At 41.9% G+C, this 25,728-nt stretch overlaps 2 protein-coding genes across 2 annotated transcripts; both read left to right on the plus strand.

Annotated features, from left to right (window-relative positions):
- Positions 1-16: 16 nt before the first annotated feature.
- Positions 17-22,548, plus strand: LOC5504404 (polyunsaturated fatty acid 5-lipoxygenase). The gene is made up of 15 exons (XM_048734428.1): positions 17-836; positions 2,697-2,741; positions 2,906-3,031; positions 4,305-4,402; positions 4,718-4,850; positions 6,858-6,953; positions 7,164-7,260; positions 8,443-8,560; positions 9,769-9,861; positions 14,256-14,316; positions 14,807-14,912; positions 19,426-19,514; positions 19,730-19,903; positions 20,678-20,841; positions 21,218-22,548. The coding sequence occupies exons 1-15, from the start codon at positions 324-326 to the stop codon at positions 21,318-21,320; spliced, it is 2,016 nt and encodes a 671-aa protein (XP_048590385.1). The 5' UTR covers positions 17-323; the 3' UTR covers positions 21,321-22,548.
- Positions 11,333-14,170, plus strand: LOC116620586. Its single transcript, XM_032386221.2, has one exon. The coding sequence runs from the start codon at positions 11,772-11,774 to the stop codon at positions 13,557-13,559; it is 1,788 nt and encodes a 595-aa protein (XP_032242112.1). The 5' UTR covers positions 11,333-11,771; the 3' UTR covers positions 13,560-14,170.
- Positions 22,549-25,728: the final 3,180 nt, after the last annotated feature.

Below are 25,728 nucleotides of genomic sequence, written 5' to 3' on the forward strand. Positions count from 1 at the left end.
TTGTGAGTCTACCTGTTGCACTAACACTACAGACCTATATGCATTAGCGTCTGTGGGGCGCTTCTTTCCAACATATGAAACGCCGCTTTGTCCCTCGGGGTAAGAGAAAAATTATAGAAACGGTCCTCAACACGAATTCTAAGCAAGATCATGGCCTCCTCGCATCTAGTGAAAACTGCACAAAAGAGTAAATGCAAACTCATGATTTTATAACAAAAGGTGAGAGTTATATATCCAACTAAAAACAGCCAAATATTATCCCGAATGAGGTCGGTGAATTTCGAGTGATTACTGTTAGATGAATCTTGGTGGAATCATTCGCTATGGGAAATTCTCAAGATTGCTTCTCGTGTTTTGAAACGCCAAACATTATTGTAGCCTTAAAGACGGGTGATACCCGTGGCTCGTCGCTCCACAACTGCGCGTACCTGACTTTAATAGACGCGAATGGCAAGGAGTCTAAGGAATACTGCTTAAGCGGGTGCTGTGTTTCGGTATTTAAACGAGGTCACACAGACGTTTTCACGTTTAGCACGGAGCTGAAAATAGGGCCCATCAAAAAAATTCGACTCGCTAGAAGCGAGCTGCATGATCGCAAATGCGTCGACTGGTTCGTCGAGAAAGTGGAAATTCGCAGGTATTTTGAGAGTGGTGAGCGCGAAGATCTAGTGTTCCCGGTGCATCGATGGATACGGAACAGAAGGCCCATCACTATTACCATGCACGACACACTGCTACAGCAGGATGACGACGAGCCCGAGCAAAGGGAAACAGAATTGTTTTGGAAGAGAACTATGTATAGGTACCACCGACGAGCCCCGTGCATCCCCCCACAGGTGAGATTGCGCTAGCTCCGTGCACCCCCGACAACCCCCCCCCCCCCCACACACACACACACACACGTGAGACTTCGCATGCCCCATACATCCCCCAACAGGTGAGATTGCGCTAGCTCCGTGCACCCCCGTCCTACCCCCCCCCCCCCCCACACACACACAATTGCGATTGCGCTTCCCCCATTCTTCCCCCCATAGGTGAGATTGCGCTTCCCCCATGCACCCCCCCATAGGTGAGATTGCGCTCCCCCCATGCATGCCCCATAGGTAAAATTGCGCTTCCCCCATGCACCCCCCATAGGTGAGATTGCGCTCCCCCCATGCATCCCCCATAGGTGAGATTGCGCTTCCCCCATGCATCCCCCCATAGGTGAGATTGCGCTCCCCCATGCATCCCCCATAGGTGAGATTGCGCTTCCCCTATGCACCCCCCATAGGTGAGATTGCGCTCCCCCCATGCATCCCCCGAGGTGAGATTGCGTTTACCCCATGCACCCCCCTTAGGTGAGATTGCGCTTCCCCCATTCTTCCCCCATAGGTGAGATTGCGCTTCCCCCATGCACCCCCCATAGGTGAGATTGCGCTTCCCCCATGCATCCCCCCGAGTTGAGATTGCGTTTACCCCATATATCCCCCCATAGGTGCGATTGCGCTTCCCCCATGCATCCCCCATAGATGAGATTGCGCTTCCCCCATGCATCCCCCATAGGTGAGATTGCGCTTCCCTCATGCATCCCCCCCATAGGTGAGATTGCGCTTCCCCCATGCACCCCCCATAGGTGAGATTGCGCTTCCCCCATGCATCCCCCCATAGGTGAGATTGCGTTTCCCCCATGCATCCCCCTATAGGTGAGATTGCGTTTACCTCATGCACACCCCATAGGTGAGATTGCGCTTCCCCCATGCATCCCCCATAGGTGAGACTGCACTTCCCCCATGCATCCCCCCATAGGTGAAATGGCGCTTCCCCCATGCATCCCGCCATAGGTGAGATTGCACTTCCCCCATGCATCCCTTCATAGGTGAGACTGCACTTCCCTCATGCATCCCCCCCCCATAGGTGAAATGGCGTTTCCCCATGCATTCCCATAGGTGAGATTGCACTTCCCTCATGCATCTCCTCATAGGTGAAATGGCGTTTCCCCCATGCATCCCCCTATAGGTGAGATTGCACTTCCCTCATGCACCCCCCATAGGGGAGATAATAATAATAATAATAATAATAATGCTCGTTTATTTCAACCGTTTGCAGTTCTTTTACAACTGAATTACCGGTGGGGTCAGCTAACTACAAAATACATTACACCATACATAATTCATAATAACATTAAATCCCCAGATTGCATTTACCTCATGCAACCCCCCCATAGATGAGATTGCACTTCCCCCATGCACCCCCCATAGGTGAGATTACGCTTCCCCCATGCATCCCCCAATAGGTGAGATTACGTTTACCCCATGCATCCCCCCATAGGGGAGATTGCGTTTATCTTATGTATCCCCCCTAGGTAAGACTGCGTTGACCCCATGCACCCCCCAAAGGTGAGACTGCGTTTTCCCATTGCACCCCCCCCCCCCCACAGGTGAGATTGCGTTTACCCCATGTATCCCCAACAATTGAGGTTTCTCTTTGGTAAGGGATTTATTGCTACATATGTTTTCTGTGGTACCCCGTGCGAATCACAATTCCCTTTCCTGATTACTCAAGCACTTGTCTATACGCCATGATATGTGATGCTGGGGGTGCTTTGCAAACTCTGCGTTTTTGTAATATTTTCTTCAAATTCTGCTACTATTATGTATGAGACATTCTTGAAATTGAGATAATTTGACTCTATGGTCTGATTTCTTTGTTTTCAGATCAGCGTGTTCCCAAAGGACGAAGTATTTAGCGGAAATTACAAAGTAAGCGTATTTCCTGTGGCTTGTCTGTGGATGGTCATGTGACCATGTTCAATATTAGTGGGATGTCATGTGACCATATTTTAACTATCGCTAGTGCGTTTCATGTGACCATGTTTTAACTTTTGCTAGTATGTATCATGTGACCATGTTTTAACCTTTGCTAGTGGGATGTCGTGGTCCGAAAGCAGACTTTAAAGTCAAAGTACAAGCTGCCTACGTATGGAAACAAGCCATGGGAAAATCTCTACGAGTTTGATGATATTTATGGGAAAAAGATCAGCACACCGGCGGTAAGGCTAACACAAGCTATAGTATAGACCTTATAGTACCGATATTACGACCCTACAGATATTGACCTCGTAGTACCAATATATTACTACCCTACAGATTTATCGACCTCATAGTACCGATATTACGAGCCTAGAGATATATCGACCTCATAGTACAGATATTATGACCCTACAGATATATCGACCTTATAGTACCGATATTACGACCCTACAGATATATCGACCTTATAGTACCGATATTACGATACCCTACAGATATATCGACCTCATATTACCGATATTACGACCCTACAGATATATCGCCCTCATAGTACCGATATTACGACCCTACAGATATATCAACCTCATATTACCGATATTACGACCCTACAGATATATCGACCTCATATTACCGATATTACGACCCTACAGATATATCGACCTCATATTACCGATATTACGACCCTACAGATATATCGACCTCATATTACCGATATTACGACCCTACAGATATATCAACCTCATATTACCGATATTACGACCCTACAGATATATCGACCTCATATTACCGATATTACGACCCTACAGATATATCGACCTCATATTACCGATATTACGACCCTACAGATATATCAACCTCATATTACCGATATTACGACCCTACAGATATATCGCCCTCATAGTACTGATAAGACAATGTGTAGTTCCAGAAAATATCCATACCACCCCCCCCCCCCATGGAATTTCCAACCCCCTGGAAAAAAATAAATACAATAACTGGAAAACGGGCATTTTACCCCCACCCTCTCTCCTCTGGAAATTCCTGGGCGTTTGACCCCACCAATCCCTTCCATTGGGAGGGGGGAGGGGGGTATAGATTTTTTCTGGAACAACACAATGTAGAAACGACGGACTATTACTAATAGGACTTTATGTTTCCGATATACCGATAGGTTCCATTGAACAATCGCACGGATCCTATCCCGGGCCATATAAGTCATCGCACGATATCCCGGGCCATGATTACGCACTTTAAAAGTGAAAGGACTTTATGATGTTATGATATTACTTGAATAACAGCAACTATTTTGCAAAGGAACAAACCTCCCCCCCCTCCCCCGCAGTTTAAAGGTGGTCATGATAATACTTGATTTACAGTAAAGCTTTCAAAGGAACGAAGCCACGCCCTCTCCCCCTCAGATTTAAGGAACTCCCCTGGAGTACCCGGTATTATTTTATAGTGCCTTATATTGCTAATTTCAAGCAGTATTGGCATATTGTTTGTTGATTTCAGGGCCGGCATCTATGGCGGGATGATCGTCATTTTGGCATGCAAAGGCTCATGGGTTGCTGCCCGATTCTCATTTCTTTGTGCAAAGAAATCCCTGTCAAGTAAGGGTAACCTAAACCTAACCCAAGATACACAGGGAACCAAAGATACATTTGAAACATTTGACAAGATACATTTGTAATAAAGTGGTGACATATTTGTAATAACACTATGTCACATTCGTAATAAAGTCGTCCCACCTTTTTGAGAAATGACGTTCTAACAAATGTGATACGACGTTTGTGTGTGTTTCTAAAAACCTCTACATGGATTTACACAGCCTTTTTGGGATCCACACATCCATGCTGTATTTGTATGTTATTTGGGAAGCCTGTGGTGAAAAGTATATATTTTTTCTTTATTGTTTGCATCGTCAGTTTTGCTGTGACGTCAGAAATGGTCTTGCCGTTTTTAGAGGGACTGGAACTAGACAAGGCGCTGGAGGACAATCGAATATTCATCGTCAACCTTCATGAAATCAGCAAAATACAGCTTGACAACAATCGAAAGGTATAAGTAGCCAAAAGCTCGGTCCATGTGACACTTATGACCGCGTACCCCACCCCCCACCCCCTCGGCCAACCCTGGGAACGCGCCTGATATGTGTTCGTAGGTTGTTTCGGTCATACATCGTATGTGTTCGTAGGTTGACTCGGTCATACATCGTATGTGTTCGTAGGTTGACTCGGTCATACATCGTATGTGTTCGTAGGTTGACTCGGTCATACATCGTATGTGTTCGTAGGTTGACTCGGTCATACATCGTATGTGTTCGTAGGTTGACTATCGGTCATACATCGTATGTGTTCGTAGGTTGACTCGGTCATACATCGTATGTGTTCGTAGGTTGACCCGGTCATACATCGTATGTGTTCGTAGGTTGACTCGGTCATACATCGTATGTGTTCGTAGGTTGACCCGGTCATACATCGTATGTGTTCGTAGGTTGACTCGGTCATACATTGTATGTGTTCGTAGGTTGACTCGGTCATACATCGTATGTGTTCGTAGGTTGACTCGGTCATACATCGTATGTGTTCGTAGGTTGACTCGGTCATACATCGTATGTGTTCGTAGGTTGACTCGGTCATACATCGTATGTGTTCGTAGGTTGACTCGGTCATACATCGTATGTGTTCGTAGGTTGACTATCGGTCATAGATCGTATGTGTTCGTAGGTATAAGTAGCCAAAAGCTCGGTGCAATCTGTCGTGTGACCGATCTCAAGGAAATCAGTCACAATCTGACAACAACGGAAGCCGTTTTATATGAGTTTGTGTGAGAAAAAACTGGATAGAGCCCCCGCCTTCCTACCCCCATACCCAATCTATGATCTTTTAGGAGGAATGTCCATCCATATATAGATCAGAACTCGGTCATACATTGTATGTGTTCGTAGGTTGACTCGGTCATACATCGTATGTGTTCGTAGGTTGACTCGGTCATACATCGTATGTGTTCGTAGGTTGACTCGGTCATACATCGTATGTGTTCGTAGGTTGACTCGGTCATACATCGTATGTGTTCGTAGGTTGACTCGGTCATACATCGTATGTGTTCGTAGGTTGACTTGGTCATACATCGTATGTGTTCATAGGTTGACTTGGTCATACATCGTATGTGTTCGTAGGTTGACTATCGGTCATACATCGTATGTGTTCGTAGGTTGACTATCGGTCATACATCGTATGTGTTCGTAGGTTGACTCGGTCATACATCGTATGTGTTCGTCGGTTGACTCGGTCATACATCGTATGTGTTCGTAGGTTGACTCGGTCATACATCGTATGTGTTCGTAGGTTGACCCGGTCATACATCGTATGTGTTCGTAGGTTGACTCGGTCATACATCGTATGTGTTCGTAGGTTGACCCGGTCATACATCGTATGTGTTCGTAGGTTGACTCGGTCATACATTGTATGTGTTCGTAGGTTGACTCGGTCATACATCGTATGTGTTCGTAGGTTGACTCGGTCATACATCGTATGTGTTCGTAGGTTGACTCGGTCATACATCGTATGTGTTCGTAGGTTGACTCGGTCATACATCGTATGTGTTCGTAGGTTGACTCGGTCATACATCGTATGTGTTCGTAGGTTGACTATCGGTCATAGATCGTATGTGTTCGTAGGTATAAGTAGCCAAAAGCTCGGTGCAATCTGTCGTGTGACCGATCTCAAGGAAATCAGTCACAATCTGACAACAACGGAAGCCGTTTTATATGAGTTTGTGTGAGAAAAAACTGGATAGAGCCCCCGCCTTCCTACCCCCATACCCAATCTATGATCTTTTAGGAGGAATGTCCATCCATATATAGATCAGAACTCGGCTTCATATAATACAATGTTTGCAGCTTTTTGTTCTTATATTTATTTTGGCATAATATTTACAAAAAATACATGGATCATCACTATTTTCCGATTTGGCCCTTGAGTTTTTTTGTTATTTTCTTGATTTTAACAAGATCCCTAGCCTTCTAATTGGGTAACTTGGATATGCTTCATGTTCGCATTTCAGGTGTGTTCACCGTTTGCCTTGTTCTTTCTAAACAATAACAAAGAACTGATGCCTATCGCGATACAGCTTTTTCAAGAAAAGTCTGCCAATAACCCGGTACGTATGTCTTTTAATAACCCGGTATGTGTGTCTTTTTATCCAATAACCCGGTACGTATGTCTTTATATAACCTGGTACGTGTGTCTTTTAATCGGCCCATATTTCGGTCGCCAAGTAGCCTAACATAAAATATTCTGTTTTCCTAGGGTTTTTTTACGCATGTATTTCGCTCACTAAGTAAGCTTACATAAATGTTCTGTTTTCCAGGTTTTTCTTCCAGGCGACCCTTGGTACACATGGAGTCTTGCCAAGATGTGGTTCAACCACGCCGAGGCTCAGTATCACCGCGCATGTGCACTCATAGGTGAGCAAGTCCTCCTAGCGCTCCCAGCTAGTATATAGATGCAGGCCCGTAGCCAGGCGGGGTGCAGGGGGTGCGAAGGCACCCTCCCCCCCCCCCCCTCCCCCCCACACACACACACAACGGCCGAAAGTCCACTTTGGTTCTCAATAGACGTGCTATTTGTAGACAAAAATAAACATTATAAGCTAGATCACTCTAGTATGTAGCCAAATCCGACCATAAACGTCCCGTGGAGATACTGCAAAGGCATTAAAAATCCCCCTTTTTGTTCTTTCGGAGTTGGTTATATTTTTAAAAGAGAACTTGCTCCCTCCCTCCCCCTCCCCCTGGAAAAATAACGTCCACTTTTTCGGATTTCGCACCCCCCCAAGAAAAATCCTGGGTACGGGCCTGAGATATGCTCCTAGCTAGTATATAGATCTGCTGTCAGCTAGTATATAGATGTGCTGTTAGCTAGTATATAGATGTGCTAAGTTCATTCCCTTCTGACCCCTCCCTGCTAAGGATAAGTTCACTTCCTTCGCACCCCACCCTGCTAAGGATAAGTTCACTCCCTTCTCACCTTACCCTGCTAAGGATAAGTTCACTCCCTTCTCCCTCCACCCTGCTAAGGATAAGTTCACTCCCTTCTCACCCCACCCTGCTAAGGATAAGTTCACTCCCTTCACACCCCTCCCTGCTAAGGATAAGTTCACTCCCTTCACACCCCACCCTGCTAAGGATAAGTTCACTCCCTTCTCACCCCTCCCTGCTAAGAATAAGTTAACTCCTCACCCACCCCTCCCTGCTAGGAATAAGTTCACTTCCTTCCCACCCCTCCCTTCTAAGGATAAGCTCACTCCCCTCCCACCCCTCCCTTTGCTAAGAATAAGTTCACTCCCTTCTCATCCCTCCCTGCTAAGAATTAGTTCACACCCTTCTCACCCCTCCCTGCTAAAAATAAGTTTACCTTCTTCCCACCCCTCCATGCTAAGTATACGCATATCCTCCTATTCCACCTATCCTCGTTAAAGATGATTGCATCCTCTTCTCCTTTCCCACCCTCCCGGCGAATGATTACTACACATTCCCATCCCCACCTCTCCATGCTAAAGATAATTACATCCTCCCCTCCCCTCCCCTCCCCTTCCCTTCCCACCCCTCCCTGCTCGAGTGCCCTTAAATTTTGTTTTTCGTTTGCAGGGTTTACACATCTTGTGATCGAATCAATCGCTATAGCAACACACCGCCAGCTGTCGCCATCGCATCCCATTTTCCGACTACTGGCTCCCTTCATCCGTGACATAATAGCTATAAATAGGTGAGCCACCGTATCGCTCTCCGTGCGAGTCACCCTATCGCTTCATAGATCCCAGGCGCATTTTTTATAGCCTGCATAGTAAGCGTTTCCGTGTGTTTTGTGGAAAAAGAAACCCAGAGGAATGGAGGAAACTGACGAGAAGTTCGATGAGCGAGATTTTGGCCGCGCAAAAATGAACGAGCGCAAAATTTCGGTCCAAATTTCGTTTGCTGAACAGGCTCAATTGGTTATTTCTCTATTTATCGATGAAAGTAGGACTTTGTACCTGCTCGTCCCCTCCTACAGATGCCTGTTACCTATCTCTTTGTGTCACGTGTCACACGAGGCCTCCACAGAATGCTTCCAATGTGTTCTGTTGGCAGAGTAGCCCTTGCTGCATCCTAATGTCTTCCAGGACGGTCTTACGCCTCCCCCCTTTCCCCCTTCATGTGTATAGGGCTATGTTGGTGTGACTCTTTTTGTTTTGTCGTAGAATATGTTCCATCATCTTGGTTTGAAAGGGAAGGGTTATATATTAATCAATTATCCCTTAGGCGGAATACACTCTTTTTCTTATAAGAACGTCTAAAAGGCTGGGCCGTTCATATTTTTGGAGCATCTTAGGCTGAGTATGTTCTTAACGATGTTCTTAAATTTTAGTGTATACACCTTAAAGGTTGCACCCGCGAATCGATGTATCGTAACCCTCAGTGGTTCATGGGTAACATATAAATAGCAGAATCATAGTCTCTTAACGCCGTAAGATCGTTTAGAGGTTGATAAACAAGAATGCTAAAGCTTTCTAAACGTATGTTTTGTTTTTTTATTTACGCTTATGATGGTATTTATCTGATACCCATGAAGGACTGCGGGTTACGAAATAAGAAATAAGTAATAAGAAATAAGTGTATAAAAATATAATACCCAATGCATTATTAGGAAGAGAAATACACAAATAATCAATAGCATTAATATATAAGGTTGCTATTATGAGCACAAGTTGATTCTGCATTTTAGAACGCAGCAGGACTAAAAGCAATAATTGTCTGATATCTGAGCCTCGGCATGTTTTTAGCATGTTCTCAAAATTTGTTTAAATCTCAGGCAGTTATGTTTTTGGGTGGTACTTTCAGCTTGTCATGTTCGACCTGCTGGAAGTTAAATTCGTTTTCTAATCCCATCCCAAGCTTTTTCTTAACTTTATTAACTGATTGTCCACATTTCTTAAGCTTTGAAGTGAACGAGCTCCTCGCCCCAGGCTCTTGGCTTGACAGCAGCACTTCTCTAGGCTCGAAAGGAATTGTGGATCTTCTCCAAGTCAGGTAATTATTTCTAAACCAATAAGAAACACTGGAAGCCTTCTCTGAGGACACAGGCTCAATAAAAATGACACGCCGGCAAAAAGGAGGGCTTCGAATCTCCCGATAGAAGTATTCTACATATATTCTCTTTTTTATATTATGCTATTTCATAAAGAGACACGCAGTTAAACAACCGGGGGGAGGGGGACACAGATAAAAACAGACGGGGGTGATCGTCGGCAAAATCAAGAATTTTAACCCAATGGGATAACATTTTGGATGTAGTCAACAGAAATTCTTACCCCTAAGATATAGCAAATCGGGTGTGGTCGAAGGAGGAACGAACTCCGATAGCAGAATCGGAAAAACCATTAAAAAAAACCCCTAAGGAATAGCAGTTGGTCGAATTTTATACCCTAAGAGATAGCAAAACTAAAAAAAAGCATATTTAGAACTTTGAAAAGCATACTTTTCTTGAGATTCCATTGGGGTGGGGGGTTAATGAGTAAGAAGTATGGGCAAATGTGCTCTCATCACAAAGTGAAAATTAGTTATAACCGTGCTCTTATAAACAAAAAAAAGGCACAAGCACTGAATAAATTACCTGTTCCAGTCAACATGGCGGCGAAAGATATATACAAATAATAACGAGCTTCAGGTCTAAAGCGAGTGATTTTCCGGGAAAATCTCCTAACTTTGTTAACTTCTTTGCTCTTTGGTTCGTTCAACATATGCTTTGAATAGAATCACATGCATTGCTTTGCTAAAAAAAATTCTTAAAACCGTCGTTCAAAATTTTTTTATTTAATTTTTTTCAGGAAGGAGTGTCTTGAGCCCCATACCGGAGGGTTCCAAAAATGCCCTTTACCTTTAAAGAAGGATACAGGGCACGTCAAATCTTTCGGCAAAACGTGCATTTATGTATGCAAAAATAAATTTAGCTCAGCGATTTCCGCCGTGCGAATATATTCTCATTGAACTTTATCAATGATTTGTTTTTTGAAAAAAAAAAACTCTTTGATGGTGTGCCGTCGTTTTGAGCGTTTTTTTTTGTATTTTTTTTTTATCTTCGCGCTCTGCCGCATGCCGTCAATTGGTCAGACATAAACTTGCATTCATATACCCATTTTGCCCTATGCTTGGCGTAGCCAGTCTGCAAAAAAGGATAACTCAAGGACATCAACAAGTGTACGCTACTGATGGGTGCTCCTAATCGACATGTTCCGTGTGCAAAACATAGAGTATGCATTGGAACGCCTGATGGTGACCAGTGGCGTAGCCAGGATTTTTAACAGGAGGGGGCCCATAAGGCCCTTTTCAAGGCATTTTCTCCTGTGTTTTAGATAATGTCTCATGCATTTACTGTATTTTTGGCTGCTAGAAGGGGGGCCCGGCCCCCCCCTGGCTACGCCCCTGACTGTGTTTGTTTAATAAAGGTGGTCTTTTAGTGTTCCACTCAATCCGTTGGCTCAAATTTATCACCTGAAATCAATTAAGGTAGGAGATACCCGCAAAATTGTAAAAAAATCGAAGTGAACGAGAATAATCATTTCTCTGCTTAAGACCTCCCTATGGATGTATATTTAATGATTGTGGGCCTTTTTTGTCTGTTTTCTGATGCTACACTGATAAAAAGCAAAAATATAACGACCTGCTATTTCACAGCACGAATCCTGTTTTTGCGTTGCCATGGCAACGTTGAATAAAACGCGTCCTTTTCTGCGACTATTATTGGTCTTTTCTGCAAAAAACGGCTGGAACTTGTTAGTTGGTATACCTGTGCTTACTTCTGGCTGCTAAAAGACTGGTAAGCAGCTTTTGCGACCCACGCGGTCTAAAAATATCAAACAGACAGATTTTATCTAAAACGCTCTCGTAAACAAACTCGTATCGACTTAAAAAGTCTTAATTTTGCACTTTCAAATCTATTCATGATGGTAAACACTAAGTTTAGGACTAAAAGAAGGCCAGTAGCGAGAGGACATCGATCTCGGAAGAGAAAACAGACCGAAGAAGGAGAAGAAAACTCGACTGCTTCTGCAAAGAAAATTCGCACCCCAGTAGCAAAGTCTTCAATACAGTCTTCGACGGATTCCTGCTTGAAACCACCTCAAGGATACCGATTTCAAGATATGTCGATCCTAAAACAAGTTCTTGGGGCCTGTGCTATTTGTAAATACTGTAAAGAAGGCACTTTACGGCTTTTAGAACGCCAAGCTGGCTGTGGTTTAGCCCGTACTCTTGTGCTGTTGTGCTCCAACAATGGCTGCCAAGCGATGACTGAACTACCAACATCTAAGAGAATAGTCAATGGAAAGGCCCGTTTCTATGACGTAAATAGACGATCAGCTTTAGCCATGAGGGTTATTGGACGGGGAAGAGCTGCTTTGGTCAAGTTTTGTGCCGTTATGAACATGCCAGGTCCCGTAAAACCCAAATCGTTTTCGAGCCATGTGAGGGCTATACACCGCGTCTCTAAACAAGTCGCCGGAAGTGAAATGGCTAAAGCTGTCAAAGAAATCCGAAAGTCTAAGGGCTGTAAAGGAGACTCTGTCGCCGATATTTCGGTTTCTTGTGATGGAACATGGGCCAGAAGGGGCTACCAGTCTCTTTATGGCATGGTCTCGGCTATTGGTGTGGAAACTGGGAAGGTAGTGGATTATGAAGTTAAAAGCAAGGTCTGCTACAAATGTAGAGCCAAAAAAGACTTGGATCCTCTTTCCCAGGAATACATCAATTGGACGGAGTCACATGCCCCCAACTGCACTGCCAACTTCAATAAATCATCCAAAGCCATGGAATCGGCAGGGGCTGTGGATATGTGGAACAGATCAGTTACTACAAATAAGCTCCAGTATACAGAGTTTGTTGGGGATGGCGATTGCTCCAGCTTTAAAGATGTGTCTAACTCTCGTCCATATGGTGCTGTCAACATAACGAAAGTGGAATGTGTTGGCCACATACAAAAAAGGATGGGAGGCAGGCTTAGGCGACTCAAAAGGGACAAAAAAGGTCAAAAACTGAATGATGGTAAAACAATAGGTGGTCGTAACCGCCTGACAGACAACTTGATTGATACATTCCAGAGGTATTATGGGAAAGCACTGCGCCAGAATATAGGAGATGTAGATGGAATGGAGAGAGATGTACGGGCCATCTGGCACCATTATGCTTCAACAGAAGAAAAACCCCAGCACCATTATTGCCCAGCTGGTTCTGAGTCCTGGTGCAAGTGGCAGAAAGACCGAGCGAATGGGACCTCCACTTTCAAACCAAAGAAGGTGGACTCGGCAGTTATGGCGGAGGTACTTCCTACATTCCTTACTCTCTGTGAGAGGGACTTGCTACAAAGTGTTGCAAAGGGGCTCACTCAAAATGCAAATGAGTCCCTTAATCACCTTGTTTGGGACATTTGCCCCAAAGAAGGCTTCAGTGGCCCTGATACTGTAGGGTCGGCTTGTGCAATTGCTGTTTCCCTCTTCAATGGTGGTGCCCACACCCTGGCAGCTATGCTCATAGGACTCCATCTTGAGGTGGGAAAGTTAAGTCTTGCTGGATTTACTGCTATAGACCAGCAAAGACTGTATGGTGCAGCTCAGAAGTCCACTGATGCTGCCAAACTGAAGAGACAGGTTCAGAGAGCTAAACGTAAGAAGCGTCAGGACCACAACGAAGAGGCAGAAGGGCCAATGTATGACTCTGGTGCCTTTGGACCTTGATGTTTTTGTTCAATTTTGATATATTTTAGTGTGGAGTTATGAAATTGGTTAAAAAAATCCACTTACAATGGGATTTTAGCCCTTGTATTACAAGAAAATCTGTTAGAAACCATATATCTTAACTTTCGCATTTTATAGGGGTTGCGATATGGGAACAGCTATTTTGAGTAAAATAACCAAGATGTATCTATGAAACTTGGCATTTATATGTATTTTTGGATGTAGAATGCAATGAAATACATATAAAAACTCTAGGACTTAAAGCTTGTAAGATATTCAGCATCAAAATTGATTTTTCAAGCTTTTCTCAATTTGACAGTTGCCATAGCAACGTCACACTATTCAGTGGTCTTGAAATGTATATCATTGCATTCATCTACTATTGGACACTTAGATCACCAATTTTTACAGCATTACAACTATCCGTTGTTCAGAAATAGCTGTTCCAGGAAAAATATACTTACAGATGGCAGGGCTAGTTGATTGTACCCCTTCCCCCCTGGAAATTGTACGGATCAGAAACAAAATAGTACCACATGTTAGCAAGATAAATGATCTTTCTGTGTAAAAAATATCAAGGTTTTAAATTAAAAATGAGGCAGTCTACAGTATTTCAAAGTCGGTGTATTTTTAGTTAATTTTGCGGGTTTCTACTACCTTAAATGGGCTCATGACATTTAAAGTTTAAATTTTTAGTTTTCAGGACTGGAGACTCGATTTACATGGGTGTCTGCCAAAAGACCTTGAGCGGAGAGGGGTACGTTAAATGTGATCATTCATTAAGATGAGTGACTCCGATTTATTAATACCCATGTCGGACATTTAAAAAATATATCCCTGTAGGACAAATAAATCGAATGCCAGTGTCGGATGATTAAATAGCCGTGTTGGCTAAAATACCAACCAGAAAGTGTCTATGTCAGAAAGGGCTTATTAATCATTTTCATTATTTCGGCGTTCTCTGGCGTGACCATCTAACGTGACCACCGCTGATTTTCTGTGTTTATTTTGTCATGAGTTCGCTACACAAAAGTCACGTGATTTTTATTGCACGTGCGCTGCCATAAGTTTCAAATAGAAAAACATAGTATTTGAAGATTCATTAATAAGAAATAACCCACTTTTTGGACGCCCCCTGAGCACCCCCCCCCCCCCCCCCCCTGTGTTTGCGCCTGTTGCACGTCGCTTATGTCTAGATCTAAAGCCATACAAAAGCAACCGGAAATAAGATGAGCGCAATTTTTCAGGTGGCTGACCAGAACATACTTCCGGTTTATCCCTACCGTGATGACGCCTTACTCCTGTACCAGGCGGTGGAAAGTTACGTGACAGCCGTCGTCACGCAACATTATAGTAAGTCACGATTCTATACTTGGGACATACTCGAGGATCCCAAAGGAGCGCCCGCAAAGTACGCTGGATCCTCGAGCATGTACTTGGTAGCAAACGCGGGAAGTGTCCACTAATTTGTGAAATCAACTGTGCTACTAACATAATGATAATATATAGATTTAGACACTGCCTAAAAGCGGAGCCAGCATTGAACACCTTTTGTGTTGACTGATCAAAGGTATTATTGGGGGATCTAGGATCCTGCTCTCTATTGATATTTATTTATTGTACCAACCAAATGGATCCAGGCCTCATTCAATAATTTAAATTATGCAATACATCAAAGTTAACAAACACAATTCCTGGTGTGGATATGGCTGTCAAAGTTGTCAAGAGTCTATTGGTAAATTCTTATGTCCCATCATAGAAGTTCCATTATGAATATTTTTTTAATCAAAACAATACTCCCACAACTTTGCCCTTGTGCAGAAAATGTCATGGATGTAACAGCATTCCAAAGATTCAAAATAATATATTTAGACTGTTTAGATGCCATACTGTGATTTTTATGTATTGATTTAGTGGCGATTCTCTTCTTCATTGGACCGAATATTCAGAAAAATGTCTGGAAATTAAAATCCAAAAATATATCTCCTTTCATGCATTACATATTGGTGCACCCCACTTTACCATATAGTGGTCTTGTTGTTGGTGGCCTACTCCCAAATAAATGCAATGAAGAAAAAACAGATTGAAAATGCTAACTTCTAATTTCAAACCAAACCCTTTCATTGATCTATGTTTGGGGTAGAGAGGAAGCAAATAATATCAATTGACTAAAAAATAATCAACGGGAGAGGAGATATAAAGTGAATTGACTCAACTTGAAAGGTTTGGTGAAAAAAATATAACAGTAATGAAAATAATTTGATTGAGCATTTCTTGACATTTCCCCTTTCCCATTATCTTAACCCTTTCACCACCAAAGGCTTCTAAAGAGGCCATGTCTTTGCTATCCAAGCTATGTGAACAGAATTCTATTATTGAAAAAGAACAAGGTTGTTGCTAGTGTTATAAAGTTTAAGTATCTTGCCCTAAAAAACCCTTCCCCTTAATAAAAGTTCCATTAATGTACATTTGTAAAGCTACATTCTGACAAGCTTTGTCCTTGCGAAGAACAATGGATGAAACAGGATTTCAAAGATGGAATATAGTGTCAGACACAATTTTAGATAAGATGCAATGCTGAAGATTTAATGCACCATTTTAAGTGGTGATTTTCCATCCCCATGGGAATTAATATCTACAAATATACATCCAGTAATGCATTATATTTTGGTGTTTTGGGAAACCCTGGATCTAACTATTCCAATGAAATAAATCTAAATATCTAAAATAAATGTAATGGGCAAGAGACTTGGAAAGAAAATCCTAAAAAGAAAATATAAGTGAAAGTAATAAATGAAAATTTCTAATTTAAAAATCAAATCTGTTCATTAATTTATTTTTGGTGTAGAGGGGAAATAGCAAAGAGCATCAATTGCATAAAAATAGTCAACAGGGAGAAGAAAAAGGAAGAAATATGACTCTTCCTTAAATGTTTGAAAAGAAAATATAATAACAATAATGTGATAATTATATTCAGTACTTTTCTAAAATATCCCCTTTCCCATTATTTTTAGGTTGATAGAAAACTGTTTTCTTTACAGATTTATTATTTAAAAAGCAAAAGATTGTTTTATAGTTTTATATTATATAAGTATCTTGTTCTAAAAAAAACCTATGAGTGTGTACTGCTGAATCACATAGTAATGAACTAGTCATTTGCGCCCCCTCTCTTATGGTCCCACAGAAGTCAGGGGTTAATGTGGGGTTTTAGACCACTTTTTAACCAGAATACGTCAAGAGGGGTGGTGGTATTGACTGTTTTTGACTCTTAACTTGGAAACAGGCTTTTATTAAAGTTTAATCCCCCACCCTTCCCTGGGACCATGGGTGTGGGGGTATCAAATGACTAGTGAATAAGAACACCCTACTGTTCTTTTCAAGACATGATTTTTAATTCTCATGTCTTCCAGTCTTTAGCATTCATCTTGGCCCTCAGGTAGTTCCTGGTTCATAAAAGAGTGAAAACAATTATTTATTATTTCTTTCAAAACAATATTTTTATCAAGCCATTTATAATATAATTAATTTTCCACAACTGTTTGAAAAAAAATAAACTCATGAGATGCAAGATGCAGACAATAACAACAATACATATTGAAAATAGGTTTTTTTTTATCCTCGGTAAGGAAAATTTCTCTTGTAAGTTGAAAAAGTTGCTGTATCTTCTAAGGATATGTATCTTCTTAGGACTAAGAGCACAGGATATAAACACAAGAGCGGTCTTCTTTAGCAGTATTTGACAAATGCAACACGATATTGGTTAGCCTTTATAAAATATCTCAACACAATCAATCTGCCCTGATAAAGTCTTATTAAAGACGAATTCCAGTTTTTGTTGTATTGTATTTTATTCAACACAATCAAGAATATAGATAAAACGAAGAATGTCAAAACAAAACCTGTTATGCTCAAATAATTTGATTACTAAGTTAAGTACTCGCATTCTCAAAGCATACAAAAAGGACAACAAAAAGCCTAATAACTGTCATCTCAATAGACAATACAAATCGTCTTCCGAAACTCACCTTGCATTGTTTTTTTTGGTCGCTTTCTTGTGGTTGTGTTCACTTTTGAATGTGAACTGTTACTTGCTTAAATTTACTAGCTAAAACCAGATAAATCTTGGCGTGAATGAATGTTAGTAGATCTCCTCTAGTTGACTTTATCCTTAAGTCACAAAATTTGAGGCAAAATAAATAATCATCGCATAATCGACAAGAACTTTTTCCCTTGCTCCGTGTTTGTATTTAGTCGCCATTTCGGGGCCGAGTGGGGCCTGGGAGTCGCGCGGCTGGCTGGCTGGCTGGCTGGCGAGTGACACCACAGGGTACCCGCGCGATGACCACAAAAACCAAGTCGCATACCTATACCATATTTTTATGCCTATGGAGCTACACGCGCGGCCTGCGGCCGCGCTTGGCTCCGCTAATAATAATACTAATAGTGGTGATGATGACGGTGACGACAACGACAACGACGATGACGATGATGGTGGTGATGATGATGATATAATGATGTGGTTGTCTGACAAGACCTCCTACCATCTACATATTCATTTAAACAATTTAATTAAACAATATAATCAAGATTTGTACATTCAAATCTAACTGTCCCAAATGCCCCACTTTTATCTGTTTAGGCAGTGCCATTTGTTTGATGCCATGGAACTTAAACTATGGCTGGTGTGTTTCCTGGTCTCTTTTCTTTTTCTTGTAGTCCGCAGAGCTATAATGTGACTACAGTAGTCCATGTCACATCGCCAGGATGTTTTCGATGATTCCTTAGTACTTCTTTGACCCCGGGGGGAAGGGGGGACTTCGAGAAAACAGACGGGGGTGCTCGACAGCAAAATCAATTTAAACCCTAAGGGATAGCACTAAGGGCGTGGTCAACAACAATTCTTACCCCTAAGGGATAGCACATTGGGTGTGGTCGAAGGAATTTTTAACCCTAAGAGATAGCATTAAAATAAAACAAAGATAGTTTCAGACTAGATGCTTTGATCTCTCCTGTAAACTGTCAAGCCATTTGGTTGACGTTTCCTATTTAGCACGCTCGAACTATCGTTTTAATTGGCTGACGGATCCTGTATTGTTATTATACTCAATAAAGCTGGAAGTATCAACCGATCAGTTGACTTGTGTTTTTTTGTAAAATACGTTTCGAGCGATTGGGCCACCATTTAGCGTGCGACACCCTAAAAGATAGCAGAATCGAAAAAATCCTCCTCCCCGGGCGTGAAAACCCGTAAAACATAGCAGAATCGGAAAAATCCTAAAACACCCCCTAAGAGATAGCAGTTGGTAAGAATTTTATACCCTGATAGATAGATATGATAGATAGGTTTATTCAAAAACTTTTCAACCCGAAGGTTGAATTACGTTATGTTACAATAGTCAAATACTTTAAAATTCTAAAAATCTAAAATATGAATCTAAAATTACAGGCTTGATCAAATCTATACTGCGTTGATTAAATATCTAGTCGTAAAATTTAGTTGAGGCATTGAACATTAAAAAACTTTTTGCAAAACGTTGCGTTATGTTACAATAGTCAAATACTTAAAAATTCTAAAAATCTAAAATATGAATCTAAAATCTAAAAGATAGGTCGAGCACCCCCTTCTACTTTTTGGAGAGTCGCCCCGGGCTTTGACCTTATTTCGTTTTAACTACATGCAAAGGGACTTCTGTGTCACTCGATCGTCGGATGGTTGAATGGATCATCCGTAAACTTTTTGTGGTCTTTTTGTTTCTTAGCAACACAGCAATTCTTAGATCGTCTGTAGACTTTCGGGTGTTCAACTTCCGGTTAAAGCTTAGTATTAGACATAAGAAATAAATATTTTACTGATCTTGATTAACAGCCAGTCAAGATATTCTGACGAGTGATTCTGAGTTGGCCGAGTGGGCGAAAGATTTAGCTCAGGAGGGAAATGACGGATGCGGCATAAAGGTGGGCGAAATAAAAATGGTTTGGTTATTTTTCTTGTCAATTCAACATTTAATGAAGCTTCGGCACAAGTATGACTAATTCAAGATGGCGGACTACAAAAACGCATGGTTTAGTATGGATGACCATATATGGATATCTAAACACAGGGATACCATGACTAGTTAAAATATAAAAAAGTAAGGGTGAGATTGTAACTCTCATTGTTTTTATGTTAGGGAATTCCAGGGGACGGCACCCTAAGCTCAATAACCGATCTCATCACCTTGCTGACCTGCATAATCTTCACGAGTACCGTCAGCAACTCGGCAACAAACACCCCGCAGTACGAAGAGTACGGCTTCCTTCCCAACTACCCTTCCCTGTTGCTAGGGGACCCGCCCAGAGATAAGGTAAGCAACAAGCGGTACAACCTCAAAGAGATTTAATCTCAAACTAACTCATGCTCAAGGAGACCCTCCCGTAGATATAATATAAGTAACCATCCGCCCATCCGACCCTCCCGTAGATATAATATAAGTAACCATCCGCCCATCCGACCCTCCCGTAGATATAATATAAGTAACCATCCGCCCATCCGACCCTCCCGTAGATATAATATAAGTAACCATCCGCCCATCCGACCCTCCCGTAGATATAATATAAGTAACCATCCGCCCATCCGACCCTCCCGTAGATATAATATAAGTAACCATCCGCCCATACGACCCTCCCGTAGATATAATATAAGTAACCATCCGCCCAATCCCAAAGAGATTTAATCTCAAACTAACTCGTGGTCAAGGAGACCCCCCTAGAATAAGTTGAGCTAAAAGTCGAACAACCCTAGAGAGAGTTATTCTCCGACTAACCCATGCTCAAGGGACCCGTCTAGGGTTAAATTGAACAAAAAGCCGTACAACTCCAAAGAGAGTTAATTCCCGCTCAACACATGCTCAAGGATACAAAATGAGGAAAATACAGAAAAAAAGAAACAAGGCGTCTCCGACTACCAGAGTTAATATATTAAAATTACTAATCTATATGTTCTAATTATATTTATCCGCTAAAGGGTGTGCTAATAACCCATTTTCGGCGCCTGGTATATCTGCTAATAATTGCATCATCCCGTGAAGAGAAAAGAGTTCGCTATTATTAACCTTTCCTCTTTTATCTTGGGCCCGCAGGCTTGGAGAGAAGAAAGTGATATCTTACAGTGCCTTCCGCCAAAGCAAACTTGCCTCGATATCATGCTTGTCACCAAACTCCTGGCCGAGCGTCGGCGCTATGGTTTCTCCAACATGCGTCTTCGGTACCAGTCCATCCCGGAAGAGGTCAAGGCTTTTGAAAGGTTCGTTCATTTTCACATTGCAGAGCCGTGGCAGGCCACGTAAGATTGGGGGGGGTGGGCACAATAAAGAAACATTAAGAAAATATCGAGGGGGGGCACAGCCACGCCCCTACTGTACTGGTCATTTTCATTTAGAATTTTTGAAAATATTGAGGGACACATGCCCCAAGTGCCCAACTTGGCGTAGCACTAGGGGTTGACATACAACCAAGGAAACGAAATACGAAGGAAGATTTTTCAGTCTGAATCGTCACTGAAGTTTACGAACTTCCGTAAGAACGTTAAGTTAAAATGTTCCTCAATTAAAAACGGCTTAGCCCCAAATAAAAATTTTCGTTCTTACAAGAAGATGAACTGAGTATATTACCAATTTTAGGTTCTTAGACGAGCTCAAAGGAATTTCACATAGCATCCAAGACCACAACCGCAAGCGCGGAATAGTCTACGACTACCTCAACCCATTCCAGCAATCGGATTAAAAAGTTTATCTACACAAGACAACCAAATTCATTAATTGGGTAAACAGGACTCTAGCCTTAGTAGCTAGACGGCGGAAATATTTCTTTCTTCACCACTTAAGAGATGAGAAAGTAAGTGTGTTAACACATGGCAGCTATTCAGTGCTGCGCCGACTTTCGATTACTCCGTGAGACACCAAGAATTCTTAGACCGAATAGTTTAGAGAGTCCAGGTTTGCTCATAGTTATTTCAAAGCTATGGAAGGGAGCTAGCGGGCCTAGCTTTAATTAAGGTTATTTTCGTAGTCATTTTCCTGTTTTTGTGCTTGAAAGGCGGCAGGACCTTCATTATAATTTCACTTGGAATGTACTCAGTAAATTCGTAAAGAAGAAATCAAGTGATATCATCATAACAAACAATACAAGGAGTCCCGCGAATAGGGCATGGTTTCTTAGAGCATATAATTCAATTTTCCCTAGTTCATATTGAAGGTTCACAGACACTCCGTTAGGGGGTAAAAGTATTATTGACTAATGTAGGGTTAGGAATATTTATCTAATTAACTCGTTTGGGTAATACAGCAGCCTGAACCCAGGCGTTCTAATCGATTTTCCCGTCGTTGGGTTTCCTGTGAATGGTAAGAGATGTGACGTCACAGCAAATCCCCCATGGTGCCTCACGGTTGATCTCCGAGTACAGGGGACCCGGTAAGAACGCCCGGGAGTCAAATTTCAGAGACGGCTGCATCCTACCATACAATGACAAAAAGCAACGAAAGTGTCCCTCTAAGGTTCCAGTAAATTTTCACCCACAACAAGTTACTTTCGACAACACCCACGTTTTTTCTTTCACCTCTATTTTTATAGAAATAGTATTTCCTTCATTTAATAGAAATAGTATACACTATTTCTTTCATTTTCATTGCTTCTAAATTGCCGATGATTTCATTAATATAAGTTTGAATAAGATGTCCACACGGCTCTCGTACCCAAATGGTAAATAAATCTAAGTGGAAAACGTAACCATGATTTAAATTAGTTTTAATTATTAATTCATATATGGTTTTAGATAACAATTAAGGGATGTGATTTTAGAAATCAAATAAAATGCTAAGGTAATGTAAAACATTAAATATTGATTAATTTTTAATTATATAATCATGCCATATTGTTGACAAGTGTGCAATTATTATAGTGAGGTCAGATGATCAATGTAGTTTTTTTTTATTAATAAACATCTTCCATTCAACGCTGAAGCATTCGTTTGAAGAAATGGTGACTTTAAGGTGCTAATGTGTGTGTACTTTAACATTTTGGCAGTCCTATCCGATAATCTCTAAACCTCTATGTCATTTAAGTAATGCTCCGTGTTAGAACTAGGCAAAGTTCCATTGTCCTGGGGCAAAAAGCTTTATCATAGCTTCCCCACATAGGATCTTTTTTATACCAAACATGCATGCAGGACATATAGAAGATAGTAAGATTTTGAAAAAAATTGCGTGAAACATGCCCTTTGCTATTTACCTCACAGGTTATTTTCTGTGGTGAACCAATCAGAAGAAGCCAAAACAATAGCTGTTAGTTGTCTTTGTAAGGTTCCCCACATAAAATTTACCTGAAAAGCTGGATCATACATAGTAATTAACCCTATAACCAAAATATTTAAAAAATATTTTGAATCATGTTGTGTTATCTGTATCTAATGCTTGAATATTTTGTCTCGGCCAATCAAAATTCTGCTGGTGGAACTTTCCTACTCAGGAGGACAAGGGCGGTAGGAACAGTGCTTGTAAGGCTAAATTCTGGCTAAAACTAGGAATATCTGTTGATAGTGAATGCTCGGAGCTAAATTTGGAGATATAATAGAGGTGTTCCCATCAATCCGTGAAATAGTTAGTGGTACAGTAGGTTTTGACACAAAATAAAATTCCGAATGATCTCTTGTTTGCTTTTTTTTCTTGCTCTGTAGAGTTAGTACACACCAACTATAAGTTAGTGTTTCACGGATTAATGGGAACAGTAAAGGCAATATGTTTTCCCCTTCAAAGGGAAAAGCATTAAGGGATGCTGCGAACAAAAGCCCAATAAAAATGAACAGATTTGAGTATAATACAAGATACAATAACATTGTAATTAGCAATTCGACACAACTGGAAGTTTCAAGTGAAAAGCCAGAATTTGAGGCCTTCAAGTCATCTGAGTCTAATTTTATCGAAGGAGAGAACGGGAACCCTCCAGATTTCCAGGGTGTTTTATCACTCGAAAATTGTTCGTAATAGATAGAAATGAGTCATAACCGGAAATGTCCCGCATTCCAGAGGTACAGTGCTTAGCTGCATTCCAACAACATTCCATCAAACCCCAAAATCCCAAAATCCGTCCCCAATATATACATTTCGCGCATGTGCGATACTAATTACTGCTGCGCAAAAAATGAACTCCCCCTCTGCTTAATTAGAGTTGCTCTCCGTTCGCTACGCTAACTCCGAGCAATAAACCACGAAATTCCCTCTAATTTGTGCCACGTTTCGGCTAGCGCATCGGGGACAGTTCGTGCGCCAACGTAACTTGACCGGGCTTTTTAACCAATCATGGAGAGCACCTTCACAAACAAGGCACATTATAGCCAAATAAGAGGCAAATTTGTGGTTTATTATCAGAATTTAGCCTAACAAACACTGTCCCTACCGCCCTTGCGAGGGTTGGAATCAGGTCAAATATTGAGGGAGAGATGGTTGGCATAGTTATCTCTTTTCCCTTCAATTTTGTTTTGATATTCCCAAAAATTCCCGCCCCTAAATTTTCTTTTTATATAAAAGTATTGTTTCATTTGGCAGAGACAAACAGAAGAAGAAATTAGAGGAAGATTCTGATTTGGGAAGCCTAGGCAGCTGTTTTATTCTGAGCAAATAAAAGTTTCATATTGACGACATAACCTATTACCTTCACAGAAGACATTTTTCTCATTTCTTTCCATGATTGTACACCCAAAAAAGATTGCTAGTTCGTTTACCAAGAATCAATGTCACTCCTATGCACCGCTGACGTCACCATTTGTGAAGACATCCGATGAAGACATGATGAGTCTCCTACAGTTTTGCGTGGATCAAACTTCTCGAAACATTTTCTCGATTAAAAAAACAAACAAACAAACGAACGTCTCATCGTAGACCAGTCCCTGCAAAAACTTACAGTTCAATCAGGAGAGAATTTTACCTCAGTTGCCCGCGAGACGTCAACACACAAAGTGCACGCGTGAAATGTCCCTCACCCTGTACGCGGGCCTTAGACAGCACACCCGCCATAACAAAGGGTTGGATTGTACTAATTATCCCAGACCATCGCCCTGGGCCTCAACTGATTTCTTAAATGCTTTAGTATCTGCATACAGGCTTCGTATTTGACTTTAAAAGCACACTAGCACGGGTAATAGACTGGGCTAGCGTCCCGTCTTGGCCCGACTGATGCCAATGTATGTATGCTAGTGTGCTTTTAAAGTCCACATTTATGTATACATACTCGCAAGGATAGTTTGGCTGTCCGACGGAGTTTTAGACTAGCAAAGGTCGCATGCGTGATCCGCACAATTGGCATCACGCTAGCCCGGTCGCAGCTCTAGATTCCACATGGATATAAGCTTGGTTGAAAGCACTTCGTTCGAGTCGAAGTCGCCCTGGAGTTTTTTGCCGATGAAGTTTAACTGAGGCAAACCGGCTATGCCATGCTGACAAGTCCTAATAAGGACGAAACAGCTGTCCATGTTTTCCGAACTGCACGGGTAGTAGACTTTGCTTTTTAAGTCCACATTTTCGTATTGGAAGTGACGATGCCGTTTTTCGGGCCTTTCCCACTTCGATTCTTTTGGACTTATAATGTGTCATAAAGGAGCACCCATAGAATTGGGTAAGCAGGCGGGTGTACGTAAGCAAGCGTGACTTGGCTAAAGCGCATTGCGTGACAAAGGTCAAGATTGGGTGAGGTACATTAATAAAATATTCCCCGCTGCTGAGAGGCAACGCGGTTTCTATTGAATACAGTATATATTTTGATTTTTAACGGGAAGTCTTCAAAATCGCACCCCATCCTCCCCCCAAGCCTCCTCCGCAGGCAACTCTACTCTGTAATGGCATTTATTCAGATTCGGAACACCTATGTTTGTGATTTTAGGAGGCGGGAGACTGGTACCGAGTGTCCCCTCCCCCTGCGTTATTTTTCTTCTTTACTAGCCACAGGAACCCCGCATCGAAAAAAACGCTTTTTCTTTCCGATGAGAAGAGATGCTGGCACCTCCCCCCCCCCCCCCCCCCACCTTCTATCAGGCTTGCGGCCTGAACAATATACCATAGCTGTCAACAATTTTCCGTAACAGAACCTTAGAGGATTATTGTAAGAGGGCTGTCACTTCCTGATGGTGTTAGCGCTTGCGAGA

The sequence above is a fragment of the Nematostella vectensis genome, chromosome 11 (assembly GCF_932526225.1).
Source record: "Nematostella vectensis chromosome 11, jaNemVect1.1, whole genome shotgun sequence".
Taxonomy (NCBI): Eukaryota; Metazoa; Cnidaria; class Anthozoa; order Actiniaria; family Edwardsiidae; genus Nematostella; species Nematostella vectensis.